At 32.3% G+C, this 15133-nt stretch overlaps 2 protein-coding genes across 2 annotated transcripts; both read right to left on the bottom strand.

Annotated features, from left to right (window-relative positions):
* Positions 1–2197: 2197 nt before the first annotated feature.
* Positions 2198–6700, bottom strand: LOC139863913 (uncharacterized). Its single transcript, XM_071852516.1, has 3 exons — positions 6241–6700; positions 5204–5566; positions 2198–2642 (listed from the first exon to the last, which is right to left on the bottom strand). The coding sequence occupies exons 1-3, from the start codon at positions 6602–6604 to the stop codon at positions 2251–2253; spliced, it is 1119 nt and encodes a 372-aa protein (XP_071708617.1). The 5' UTR covers positions 6605–6700; the 3' UTR covers positions 2198–2250.
* A 2694-nt stretch (positions 6701–9394) lies between these two features.
* On the bottom strand, positions 9395–14891 carry LOC139863908 (importin subunit alpha-2-like). Its single transcript, XM_071852511.1, has 11 exons — positions 14508–14891; positions 13844–13940; positions 13660–13751; positions 13428–13559; positions 13173–13358; positions 12250–12413; positions 12086–12164; positions 11277–11405; positions 11041–11168; positions 10056–10423; positions 9395–9969 (listed from the first exon to the last, which is right to left on the bottom strand). Exons 1-10 carry the CDS (start codon positions 14721–14723, stop codon positions 10072–10074), a joined length of 1575 nt encoding a protein of 524 aa, XP_071708612.1. The 5' UTR covers positions 14724–14891; the 3' UTR covers positions 9395–9969; positions 10056–10071.
* Between the last annotated feature and the right edge of the window lie 242 nt (positions 14892–15133).

Here is a 15133-nt window from a genome sequence, read left to right as displayed (position 1 = left end):
TCTAATGAATTTATTGTGAACATTTATTTTGTTGTTTTTGATTTTGTTTATTTTCAATGATTTCACATAAAGTTGTTGATACTAATAGTTTGATAATGGTGGCTTCCTGCGATTTTAGTTTTTTAACAGGATATCGATCATTAATTTTAATTTTAGATAGAGAAATTAATGGAATCTATACATGTAAGATGCATGGAGTAATACATGATGAAGAAAGATTGTTTTGATTGCTTACTTTTCGATCTTCTTGAACTGCTTCAGTTCTTCTATGTGTTAAAATTAAGTTATATTATTGTCAAAATAGTCAAAAGATATGTATCATGTTCATGCACACAACGTGCTCGATGTAATGACAAAGATGAATTTTCTTTGTGTTAGCTTACCACCTTTGTTGATTGCATTGAAGTGGTGTGTTTCTCTATACTAATGTGCATATTCTTATGCTTTTTGTTTGAAGGTACCGGAGTAAGCAATGAAGTGGATTTGTTAAGCACTTAGCAGATAGCAAATAGTGATGATACTGTTATGGGCTTTCAGGTTCTTAAAATGATGGTTATTACTTACAACTAACAAGGTTTATGCTGGTCAGTTATCAGTTCTTTGTTTGATTTACAACTAGGTATATGTAATTCTGCATTTGATTTATTTCATAGCCTGAGGTAAAATCATTTCTTCGGTGTGCTTAACCTTGGTGCAACAACACATGGGGTAAGAAATTAAATTATTAAAATATGAAGGTATTGTGACTATTTGCTGTTGATATGAGGCTATGACTATGAATAGCCATGACATAAAGTTCAAGTTTACTTTAATCAGAATGAAAGACAAGGTATATATATGTAAACATAGAATTCATCACCAACATCCATCTATATCAAAACAAAATGACTAAATGACTGAATGTCTTTGAGTGGATCCGCTTACAAACATTTCCCATTGTACATACAGTTGGTTATTTGGTAGATACGTTTGGTTTTATTAGCCTAAAAGGATAAAGATATTACTGCATGTGCAGAATGCAAATACATCTTTGTGAACTTTTTCGTAAGTTGTGTGTATGTCTAAGGTAGTTTGTTTCGATCTTTGAATATTTCGGGTATGTATTTGTTCGATCTTTTTTATTAAATTTTGATTTGGTAATATTAGATTTTATCATTTCGATTCTCTAATTGATAGTAACTATTAAAAGCTCTATATACCATGACTAATAATATATTTTTGAGGAATCAATGATACTAAAGTCGATTATGACTTTACCTACGAGCCTCTAGAACATATCATGTTCAACTGATCCACAGTTAAAATATTATATATAATTATATATTAATAAACTATTCATTAGTTTGTTTTTATTGACAAAATTGCAAAATTGTTTTTTTGTGTGTGCTGAAGATGAAATACAACTCGGTGGAAAAAAAATGGTGGTGATAGGAGTGAATGTACCAAGAGTTGAACTTTATGACAGATGTGAAATATATCTAAAGTGAAAAGAGGTAGGTTTAGGTTATTGACTTCATGTAATTTTGAATTTGTTACGTATTTATGCTGACTTCATATGTTTTGAGTAGTCTCATTATATTATGCTTATTTGACAATGTATTTTCTGTGACGCTACGACTACGAATAGCTTGTGTATACCAATTACTCACCATATGTATGTTGCTGGTGTAATACTGTATTTGGAAGGAGATAATGAAGTGAATTGAAAATCGTTGGCCTTGCAAAGAGTCGTATCAACACCAATGGTAGTGTGATATTATAGTTCTCCCTTTTAATCAACTCATCTATCTATATTGTTGCATTATTTGAAGGCTTCCACTTTTTGATAGACACTTCGATATGTTGAATAGGGTTGTCATGATATGTTGAATGTTGTCAAATATAAATATAAATTCATATTGATAGATGTATTATTATTAATTATTATTTTACTTAAAGTTGGTATAGCTTTCACAAGAAAATGAAAAATGCACATTATTTCTCCAATTTTACCATATGCCCTTTATTTGATTCTATGAGTTGATTCTACAGTCAATTTATTATTAATTGCTACAATAATATTGTGCAACAATTTTTCAAAAAATTCTTTTATCAAACCCGTGTAATCACGGGTCATTAACAAGTATATATATATATATATATATATATATATATATATATATATATATATATATATATATATATATATAGAAACATCTTTAATAAAATCTTTTAAAATTGAACTTCTATGGCTAAGACGAAAAGTGAATATTAACGCTTTTTTTTAGGTACTATTTTCACGAATTTATCCACTTTTTTCTTATCACCCCACTCTTGAAAGATACGGGAAAGCATAGCAAAGAAGTAAGCAAGTGAACACATGACTCGCGACAAAAAATCCACAATCCAATCTTTATATGTCTTCTTCGGAGAATGTGTTCGATCTGATTGTAACAGAACTCGATAAATGGCTTCGGTCAATGCAAAATATGTTACTGGATCACATTCTTCGGCTAATATACCTTGTTCTGTAAGACATGCTATGTCGTATACACCAGTTGTTACTTGTATACCAAGATAACTACATATTTTGATTCGAGCATTTAGCCTCTCATCGGGTTGTAGCATATCACCATGTGTTAGGATCACCAACGGGTCCGCGTCTATCATTAGACAACAAAGTTAGAAACGTAGTTAGACACTCGAAATTATGTAACTAATTATATGAGCAAAATTTTTATTACTTGCTAGAAGCAACACTTGTCACTTCTAAACATAGATAAGTTAAAGTGAACCCTAAAACATACGTAGTACTTTTTATTCGGGTAAAATGTGTTTTATTTATCATAAATCATAAAAATTAATTATTCAATAATGATTTTGACAAGTTTTACTTGAACGAGACCGGAGTCGGAGTGGGGGCAAGGTTGGAGAGCTCGGATTTCGGGGATATCTCGTTTGGAAATTTTAAATAGATCTCGGCATCTCGGAAAAATCTCGGAGAGATCTCGAACGTTGACTTTTTAGTTTTTTAAGATAACTATATATAAATAAATATATGTATGTATATTTGTATACATTTTCACGAGATTTTACAAAAAAAAAAATTCAAGAAATGAGTGAGTAAATCAGAGATTTGACAAGAAAATCCGAGAAATTAGCGAAAAAATTCGGGAAATCGTGGTTTTGATCAAGTTTGACCCCGTTGACTGAGAAATCTCGAGAAATGGACATCTCTACTCGGCTGGCTTAAAAAAAATAACGAGATTTACAAGACTGAGTAGGGGTCATGTACTCTTACGACTAAATTTTTTTTTGTGTATATCTATATGAACTTGGTATAATTGAATATGAATTTATCATCGCGCTTGACCCTGGTCGTCTTTTGTTGTTATGCCTGTATTCTCGTTTATTCTTTTCTTTTTGAGGGAAAAGAATTTGTTATATAGAATCTGTTATTTATTTATTATATATATATATATATATATATATATATATATATATATATATATATATATTTTTTTTTTTTTTTAAAACAAAAATTTGAAGTTAGATTTCGGAGAAGGGAACGGGTGTCATTTGAAGACCAACTCGATTTAACCGATCTGAGCTATTTGAGTCTAGATTAAATTATTTTTTACCCGAGTTGGAGTAAGTGACAAATTCATATTTTTTTATCCGAGACATAACTTTTTCCTTAAAATGAATCATAGTAGCAATGAGCGGTTAGGATCTGCGTGTTGCTGCAAATAATGGTTATAACGATGTTGATACGATAAATGATTTCACTCTAAATCATGACAATAGTTGAAACAAATAATAATAATAATAATAATAATAATAATAATAATAATAATATCTTGACAATGTCCCCTGAACCTAATTAGAAATTTACAGTAGAAGGTGCTTACATCAGGGTAACGTCTGAGTTCTTGGTGTCGGAAGTTTATATGCTATGGGTAGCTAACGTGCTCGTATAAGGATTCCCAGTTATATAAAAAAAAAAACAATGCTAATGATAATTTTTTTAAGAATTTAATGCTTTAAAAAACAAATAAAGAATGGCCAAAAATGGGTCACGTGGTAACAATGACAAAAAAACAGGCCACATGATAATCACATGTTTAAATCCAACCAGATAGAATCCTTAATTGTATCTTTGGGTCGAAAACGCTTTATTTTCAAAAAATTTATCGTTTCTACATGAGTTTTTATTTATTGAAAAATGTAAATATTATAAAATGCATAATTACTTAAAAGTCCTTCATTATTATTATATACACATATAATAATTATTGTCGTTCTCTTTTATCAATTTACAACTATAAGCTCTAATTACTTTAACAAACACTATTAAAAAACCTCCAACTTTAAGCTTTAAAAATAATTAAGCTCCAGCTTCAACGATAAACTTTAGCTATAAGTTCAAACTAGCTACACCTAAACACACCTTAAATATGTGTATGTTAATAAGATGAAATTTTCAAATCTTTTAATGTTCAATTTCATAACTTTTGTAAAGACATAACATTTGATTTTGAATATTAGTATAGTATAAATGTATAATAAAGATGTCTATTGTTCACCAGGTTAGTAATATTTGAATTGTTTTAGCTTATCGATAAGTATATATATAAACTATAAATTTGTTAAAATAAAGGTTAAGTTCGACTTTTTATAGTTTAGGACTTAAAGTGATGATGAATTTAAAATGAAGGGCCTTATATGAAATTGAATATAATGGGGTCAATAAGTTCCCTTCCATTTTTTTTTGGAAATGGTTATAATATATTTAAATGTTAGAAGAATAGAAATGTTGAAATTTATTTTACAAAAATAGTAAAACCGGAGTTCGGAACTCCGGCTTGTCACTTTTTGTCTGAAACCGGAGTTTGGAACCCCGGTTTGATTTTCTCTCTCCTGAGGTGGTTGCACCATATGAAGACACTCCTGCTGCAAAATAGTGACAAGTGATTTCTCTTTTCACAAACCGGAGTTCCAAACTCCGGTTTCAGACAAAAAGTAACAAGTCGGAGTTCCGAACTCCGATTTTACTATTTTTGTAACATAAATTTTAACATTTCTATTTTTGTAACATTTAACTGTATTATAACCATTTCTAAAAAAAATCTTTTAGAGATAGATATAGATATAGATATATATTATACATTAGTTGGATATCGATAATACATGAAACTAATAATGCATGGCTAGTTGTACTTACTTGAGGTCCTTAATGATGGACAACGAAAGAGCGATTTAATGGCTACAAGTGGCTTAAAATCCCCACCACAATAAAACGCCTTGTGAACGTCGGTCAGGTTGACCACCACCATCACATAGTTGACTTTTCGCTTTACAAATCCATCGGACCACCATTTTAACCTCTTGTCAACCTCATCTCCACCATAACCACACGGTTGATTATGGCGGACTCCGTCCGTCATCCACCCTTTCACCTCCTCTAAACCTTCTTCCATTTGATCAAAATCTAATCCTCTTGAATCGTAAATGCAGAAACCATTTCGTGTTGATCGTAATACGTTATGTTCTTCAAGAACCAATGTCGAATAATTAGATGATTCATCTACAAACAATTTTCAAAAAGAAGGTTTAATTATGCAATATGCATGATTGATCCAACCCTGAAAGATAAAAATAACTAGATAAAGTTATCTTGTACTTTTAATATATGAATGTAAAGTAAAATTGATAACTAAAAAGTAACGACTAAAACTGAAAAAAGTACATTAACTGTTATTTTCTTATATATATATAGAGTATATTTATATTTATACAGAGTATATATTTTGGAATGAAAAGAACACAATAAAACTATAAATAAATAAATCAAATTTTTAATTTCTATTGATTAAAACAAAAGGTTAAGTGCTTATACTTTGTTTATTTAACATGCATGGTTCGTAGTACAATTATAGCAAGTGACTAAACTTTGTAAAACATAAAAACAAGCCATTAAAAGGCATAGTTCATTAAAGCACCAATTCAACATATTTCCCAAAAGTTATCAATAAAATTAATCAAATTAATGGGTTAAGTAGTAACAAGTGCTTACCATGGTAAAAAATTGCTAATAAACCAAATACAGTTAGTTAAATTTAACCCTCTCAAAAAATTATCATCAGAAAATCAACATAATGACTAAATTTTTGGATTTTAAACAATATCCATTGTTAGTCACAAACAAAAACAAACAATATACAAAATTATATAAACATAAAAGAAGAATTAAGAGCATACTTGAAGTTTGAGAGAAGGGGATGAGTCCAGATCTGCCAAGAACACTATACATAAGATTAACAAGTGAACTTTTACCAGAACCAATTAATCCAACTAATAAAACAGTAATCACTTGTGGTATATCCATATCTTCCTTATCAATAATTCCACCAATAGGAAGCCAAAAATCACCTGATTTGTAGACCATGAGCTTATGTTTAAGTTCATCAGCTCCATGTTCACTAATCATGCATAATCTTTCCATTTCTTTTTTTACTTTTATTGAGGATGATTGGTCTTCTGCAGATTTAGATTCTGGATTAATAGACTTCCACCAATTGAATGACTGTTGATCATTTTTTTGTTTGGATGGTGATGATGTCATTGTGTTGTTGAGTTCCTCTGTATTTGCTGTTTTAAGGAGGAGGCAGTGTGTGAATGTCACTAATGTAGTCGCTCAAAAATCAAAATGTATCTTCTTGAGATAACATATATAATAAGATATTTTGTTTTTTTAAAAATCATAATCATAGTTAAGAAGACTTGTAGTGATAATAGTGACATGATAAGGTTGTCAATGATGTGATAAATGTGTGGGAGATAAGATTGGAGTGAAAAATGTTATGAAAGAGAGTGACATAATTGTTATATTGTGCCCATATATAAATGTACAATTTTGATAAATTTATTAAAAGGTATGACACATATATCACTGCCCATTTAAAAACAATAACATTCATTCCTTCCATTCTATATTAATAGTCTCATAAAGCACACATATTTTAAAAAATCTCATCTATACAATTTTTATATAGTTTAATGATTTCGACCCCAACAAATAAATTCAAGCTCCATCTTTCATCACTATCAGACACAATCATTCATCACCATCAAAAACCTTCATCCTCGTCACGAACAACTCAAGTCGATCATTCACAACACCATTAGCTAGTTATTAACAAAGAAACTTTTACTGTAAGTATCATGGAAAAAGGTAATGCATCGTTTATTGTTTGCACTTCCACGCAGCGGCAAAGCCACATTGACAGGTGTGATGACATAGGTCACCACCCAAATATGGATGGTCAATGTTAAACGGAGTATAAATTTTGCATTAATATAAATATAAATATAAACTTCATATGGTGACATCTGTATGCTCATTATTTCATATTTTGTAGCCCCATATTGATCGGCTCTCGATTACAATAGTGATTTTTAGAACAATCAATGTATTAGCTAGATATCACTTATATAATTCGTTTGTCAAAAACTAAATTCGTATAAGGAGATATCTACTGTAATTCTGTAACTTTCGACTCTTTAATGAGCTAAATATGCAACTATTATAGTATCTAAATATTCCCACAACTGATTTACCATTTTTATATTTTGAGGGACATTAATTTTTATGTTTGATACTTTATAATTGATTTTAGAATAACGATATGCATGATCTCAATAAAAAAATAGCATGATCTCGGTTAGTAAAAAATGAATTACTATATTTCATATTTCCATATATTATATGTAGATTTGATAAATCTACAACATTTTTACGTCATTGCCCATAATACCCTCATGTGTGTAAAACAAATAGATGGAGGTGAGAGAAAATATAGAGGTTATTTTAGGAAATTGTGTGCAAATTTAGTGGATTTATCATATTTGAGTGTGGATATATCATCTCCCTTACGGGGAAACTTGTTATTATGTCAATGATGTTTAGACTTTCGGCTGTAGAGTATAAAATTGTTAAAATCTAGCTAAAGGAAAATGAAATTGGTGTTATTGTGTGACATCAGTGATTAAATATTCTGGCTTTGACCTTGCTTAACGTCCCACAAAACGGAAGACCACGGCGTCTCAATGTCTCAGAAGGAGCGTTCTGCATTGTGATTGCTCCACTCTCTCTCAAAACGCCTCTTTACAAATTGTTTAACGGATAAAATAGTTGCAGTCAACATCATCACTGTTGTTGGATGTTGTCGAGCATTCAATAACCAGATAAGCATTTGGTGTCCTAAATTCTTGATATTCAGCTTTCTTCAACAGAGACAAGCAGCCGTTTTTAAAGGCTAATAGCACACTACTTCGTTGTTAATAGCTAGCATATATTAGTTTACATTTATTAATTAATCAAACATAAAGGTTGCAAAATTCACTATTCGGAGATTAACCGGTCGGGACTTTAGAATGAGTGATCAGCAATTCAAGGATTAATCGAATTGTACTTTTGCATTTAAATATTAAACATTAAAAATTATATGTGTAAATATAGAAAAAAAAATCATAGAGATAACATAAAGTTTAACATAATTGTATAAAATCGTTCAAAAAGTTTGAAGTTCTAGTTTAAATTCATATTAAAATGCTAACCATTTTTGATTTTGACCGACTTTAATTATCAAATTCAATTTTGACCTATCAATCAACGTTGACCGGTTAAATAAACGAATTTTGAAAAAAACGGAACGAATCACTCTTAGAAACGAGTAATCGGGAATTAATCTAAGAGTAATCGGATTTTTTAAAACCGTGGTTACAATGTTATGCGATAGAGTAAACCATGTGTGCGCGTACGTTACCTATAGGCTATAATCATAATAATTACAACTGTAGAGATTATATAAAAGCCAAACGACAGGCTTAAAGTAGTAACATGGTAAGCTACTTTGGTCACATTAAAAAGGGATTAATTCTATGATACTTCACTTACCGAACTACAGTAATTAATATTCAACATGAGAGTATAATTTTAAAATAAATTCTCACACGATACTTCCATTTATTCCGCCATAATAGTTTTGAGTTTTAAAATATAATTGTATGACGACAAATGTGTCATAAATTGGTTTACATATAGCTGTTAAATTTGTGTCACATGGGTTACCAAGTGTAACAAAGATCATAAACGTGTTACTAAGGGCTGCTATCATTTAAGGGGTTTATGGGTTATCACACAATTACAAAAGTTTTCAATAATGAACTTTCTACAGTTACACGTTCAAATGTTATATGAACTTATAAAATTTTACTTGAATTGTCGATTAATGGTTCATTTATTTATAGTGAGCTTTTCATCTCTGTTTTGACTTCAATCAACAGACTACGAGCTTCAACAAACACACATATTTCAAATGAAATGGAAACAAGAAAAAAAGAAGCATTACCAAACAGCTTAAAGACCCAAATAATTCATGCACCATAGAGTGTCAATAGTTTCACCATTATTATAACCAGCTGTAACTTTATCCAGATCACACATATTGCCATTACACAATGGCATAACGTCTAGATCATTTGAATAAAGACTCGGCAACCATAAACTCTAAAAACAAAATCCTTGAACCACAAAAAAAAAAAGACGACATTAACACCTCGCACATTGTTCCACGACATCCAACGTCTCGAGGCGAAAAAACCAAACAATTACCCCCACCCACCCCATAGACCTTTCCATTATTGACCTGGACCGTCATTATATAAACCAATATCCGCCAAGCCTTTCCTTTATTGACCTGGACTGTCATTATATGACCTGACCTGACCCGACCCGACCTGAACTGCCATTATACGACCTGACCACACTACACATGAGCCGACGAGACTTTACCTGACCCATATGCCCATGTATTAGCTTGAGAAACCCCTGACTTCACTGAACCAGAGCTGACCAGACGACATCACTACACCAGAGCTGACCAGACTTGACCTCACTACACCCTTGTGAAATCCTGCAAAATCCCGCTGCACAATCGGAAATCAAACCATCTCAGGGTTGACAACAACATACAAATAAAAAGTTGACCAAACGTAGCATCTTATTGTATTACCTTAGCGGCTTAGCCGTTAAAATTTGAATCCACCTGGCGGAACATTGGTTCCACCGAAGTTGAAACCACCATCAACCACAGCCTCCTCTTCTTCCTCTCCCAACCAATATGTCTCAAGAATTTTAACCGCCTTTTCATAGATTTCGTTATTATCATGAGACTGTAAGTTTTCAATCTTTTCCAACCCTTCTGCATCATCGATCAACTGGGCACAGAAATTAATCTCTCCAGTGTTGACCGAGTTTTTCTCATCTTCTCCTACCTTCAAGATGTTCTCGAGCCCTTCCAAACTCACAGTTATAATCCTTGGGTCGGGGCATACAAGGAGATCACATAACGGTTTGATACAGCCCTGATTCACTAAATACCTATAAATCACAAAAAGTTCAATAAGTCAATTTATCTATCGAGTAAGATTAGTTACAAGTGGTGGTTTCAACACGTTCACTTAAAAAAAAAAGTGCATCTTGTTAGCTGTGTTACGTCTCCAACAAATAAGATTAGGATATTTGATTAAAGGGGGGAACGGTTCAAAAAAGATTGAAGTCACTCATTTTTAATGGACTCACACTGTGCTAGAGAATAGCAACGGATAGTTATTTTTCGTGTCTGTTTAGTCTTAATTATATAAGGTGATCATGAGAACCAACATGTGGATGTCGAGTTAGGGTTACAGGTTCTTCGGTTTCTGGAGTTTAATTAGGGTTATACAGTACCTACTATCCTATCAATCATGTTGATAGGACTACATATTCAATCACACCACAGTAATTTTAGACTACTAAGTTATAGTTAAGATGGTCTTGTGGTTAAACACGTAATTCAAATATTCATAACCTATAGTTACCCAAAAAAAAGACGTGTAGGCGTAACAGTTCAGCCCAACCCTGCCTGCTTCAACCCATAAAAGCCTGATCAATTTAAACATTAATCATTTCTGACTCATTACCCACCGTGGGACTAAAAAGTAGTAAAGAATGCGTACTTGATTTGTTCATTACTACCACCAGAAGTGGCATTTGATATCGCCCAGGCAGCCTCTTTCTTTATATCGAATTCAGCTGTCAGAAGCAGATTGACCAGGGGAGCAATTAACCCAGCTTCAATTACAGACTGAAATTGCTCAAAACACAATAAAATCATTAAATATATGGAATATTTTTTTATAGCAATGCTCAAAAGTATGAAAAGACGAACTGCAGGATTCTAATCGTTTAAGACCTGTATTTGTTCTTTGTTTCCAGCAGTGATGTTAGAGATTGTCCAGCAGGCTTCTTTCTTGATGCTCTTTTTGTGATTATGGGTCAACAAGTTTAGCAGACACGGGAGTGCACCATGCTCAATAATACACTGCGTGAATAAAGTAACATAAATTTCAATTTTAATATAATACAAATGTCCATGATAAACAACAGCTATTTGGTTGTAAGAATAAAGATACTACCTGTCTGGCAAAAACCTAAGATTAATAATTAACTGATTAAGAAAAAGAAATAGCAATATTGTTACGTGTAACACAAATTTCAATATTATACAGATACAAATAATCAGTCAAAGCTGCCACATCCAATCAACCCTTGTATGTTAAACCGAACTTCTGAAACTACTCCTAAAAGAACTATTTGATACATCGATATGGAAGCATTATTAATTACGAATGAAAGGACTTGGAAGAAAATTACTCTAGAAACCTTAGTGGTTCATTCACTTGTAAACAAAAAGATGATTTTATTTTTAACATACATTCTAAATGAAGATAACGATCTGTGCAGCGTGCACCTTTTTGCTGTTTACAAATCTCTAACTTGTTATTTGTTGGATTTAGCATTCAGGATAAATATATACAGAAAAATGCAAGTTCATACAGAAGGATCCACCATTTAGATAAACAGGAAGATATGTAATAATTTGTCAAATTATATAACGAACTACCAAAACCACAAAGTCCTATTAGATCACAGGGCATAACAGATAGATGTTGTCAAACGCAAAGTCATATATTAATCATAAACTGTGAAGCAAACTTGTACCTGGGTTTGGAGATCATCACCAGTCACTATGTTCCCAACAGTTCTAAGTGCAGGAATGAGTACCGAGGGAGAGGGGTGGCTGAAAATTGGATAAAGAATTAATAAAATCCAAATCATTTTAATGAAGAAATAATAAATACTAATCACCAAAAATCACAACTTACAGGAGGAGCTCCACAAGACGTTGACAGACACCAGACTCAATAACAGCTTGAATTTTGTCATTAGTACCATCAGACAGATACGAAAGAGCCCAACATGCATCAGCCAACACCTCTTCATCATTTGAATGAACGAGACGTTCAAGGGCAGGAAGTGCAGGTCGTGTCTACATATCAAAGAGGACATCATGGTTATTTAAAACCTCTACAGAGGTTGAATACATATATAGCTATAAAGGGAACGGGTCAAATGCGCCGAATTGACAAACTGGTTGAAACTTGAAAGTGTATTTTAGTACATGATACGACTTCCTAAATAGATTTACGTAAAATTTTAAATTCTATTGATTTGTTTTAAAATCATATTTACTGCATTAATCATCCATTACAAACTCACAAGACAGACAAAGGTGTTTCTTGGGGTCAACCCTACCAGTCTTCAAGGTTGCGAAGCTCACTATTCACGGATTTATTCGGATTGGACTTTTTTACATATTTAAATAAAAAATTTCAGGTACATGTGTAAATATAGAAGAAATCCATATATGAAAACATTAACGTTAACATAATTGTATAAAAACATTAAAACGATCGTTAATTTGTTCATAAACTCTAGAATTCTAGTTTAAATTTAAATTCATATTAAAATGTTGACCAAAATGACTTTGACTGACATTGACCAACGAATGTGATTTTGATCAATTAACCGACGTTGACCGATTAAATAAAAGATTTAAAAAAAACCGAATCGGTCTGTTCTTAATAATGAGTAACGTGGATTGAACAGGAGTAATCGGGTTTCTTACAAAAGTGCCAGTCTTAACTTCTAGAAACGAGTTAACCATTTTGGCCCATTACCTAAGTCAAACACCGCACCCTCCCTGTTACGTCTAAATAATAACAAAACTTTAGGACATAAGAAACACCTCTTCAAATGAAGGCTGTGGTTTTCCCCGGCAGAAATTTGATAGTGTCCATGTGGCGTTTCTTAGCATGGAAAGCTTAGCATGCTCATTAAACTGGGACAGCAAGGGAAGCAAAGCACCTTGGCCAAGAACGAGATCACGGCACCTGGGTGAATCACCAGCTACATTTCCCAAGGCCCAAACAGCCTACAGCAGTATAACTTTGTCAAATAGACGAAACAGAAAACTACATAGTTTATGTGTAACACATCATACCTGCTCGCGCACATCATCACTCGGAGAACTAAGAAGCTTCACAAAGATTGGGATGGCCCCATGATTAACTACAACGTTTGTATTATCAGAAGTTCCAGAAGCAATGTTTGTGAGCGCCCAAGCAGCTTCAAACTGTGGATGTTAAGAGTTTCAAGATAAGGTTTAAGAAAGCAAATAAAAAGATAATACAAACAGTACGCATCGTTCAAATCAATGCATCAACAAAGCTGACCTGGAGCTGTGGGAAAGCCTCTCTCATCAAGAACTCAACAAAGCGAGGTACCACACCGGATTGTATAACTTCCTCAATCGGCGGGCTCCGCTCTGAGAAACAAAGTTCAATTACTTCTACATGTGGTCGCAAATATAATCGCCACTGTCAACTAAATATAAATTAGAAAATTCAAAGTGTATACCTACTGAAAGCAGTTTACGAAACTGAGTGGTTGCTTCCAGCTGCATATTGTGATCATTTGAAAATACTCCAGCAACCATAGCAGGAAGGCTTCCTAACTGCAAAATGTCACTTCAACGGTTCAAACGACAACCATATGTAATACAAAATGTATATCTAACAATGTTATTCATGAATTACACAAACAACAGCAGTTTCTATCTCATATAAGTAATGCATGACAGATTGATCTTAATACCAAAAGTTTTGAACAAAAAAACTCATGATACATGATACATCAGATAATACAAGCATCATATCCACACAAATTTTTAATCTAGCATAAGTTAATAACTGATATAAGCTGTAATGAAGTTTTTAAAACCATAACATAGTAAACAGTAATCCAGATCAGGTATAACTAATCAATAAACTTATTTTAATCCTAATTCTACATATACATATAATAACTGATACATAGCATAATAGAACATATTATGAAGTTATTATAATCCAGATCAGGTCTAACTAATCAATAAACTTATTATAATCCTACTATCTATATTATACATATACATATAGTCATACATCAGAATAGAACATATTATGAAGTTATAATACAAGCAATCAATCGATCGTTGAAAATATTCAATATGAAATAAAATCGAATCGGAGATAGAGTAAACCTTTTGTTCATCGGTGGCGTTAGTAACCGGAGCATCAGTAGACAACGGCTGTGATGACGGCAACACTTGACGCTTCTTAAGCAAGTTTTCTTCTCTCTTATTCTTACGGATCTCAACCATATTGTCTTCTCTCCGCCGCCGTCCTTCATCCGCATCGACGGCAACTTTGTATCGGTTCCGACGAACCTCAGTCCTGGCGCTAGGTCTTAGAGACATGATCCGATTGCTGATACAGTTCGATTTGAAGTCCGAACCCTAGGATAATCAATTTATATGTCGAATTGGATTGATACAGAAGATAACTTCTTTGATTAGGGTAAATCGATGAAGTATGTGTGCGTGTGTATTATGTAGAGTCAAAAAACAGGAGAAATTAGACAGAAAAAGACGGGACGGATCGTTTTTGATTGGAGTATTAAAATAGGGTTTTTTGAAATTAAAATACCCTGCGATTTTGGTCCGGTGGATTACGGACTTACGGTAACGGCCCATCATTATAAAATAAAATAAATTTAGAAATTATTGCGGTTTAAAAAATTATATAAAAATTTAGAAAAATGATTAAATTTAAACATACTTTATAGACACCAATTCTTATATTTATAACTTTTTTCTTTTTTTTATTG

This window comes from Rutidosis leptorrhynchoides, chromosome 1 (assembly GCF_046630445.1).
Source record: "Rutidosis leptorrhynchoides isolate AG116_Rl617_1_P2 chromosome 1, CSIRO_AGI_Rlap_v1, whole genome shotgun sequence".
NCBI lineage: Eukaryota > Viridiplantae > Streptophyta > Magnoliopsida > Asterales > Asteraceae > Rutidosis > Rutidosis leptorrhynchoides.
This window is presented reverse-complemented; position numbering and strand designations above follow the sequence as displayed.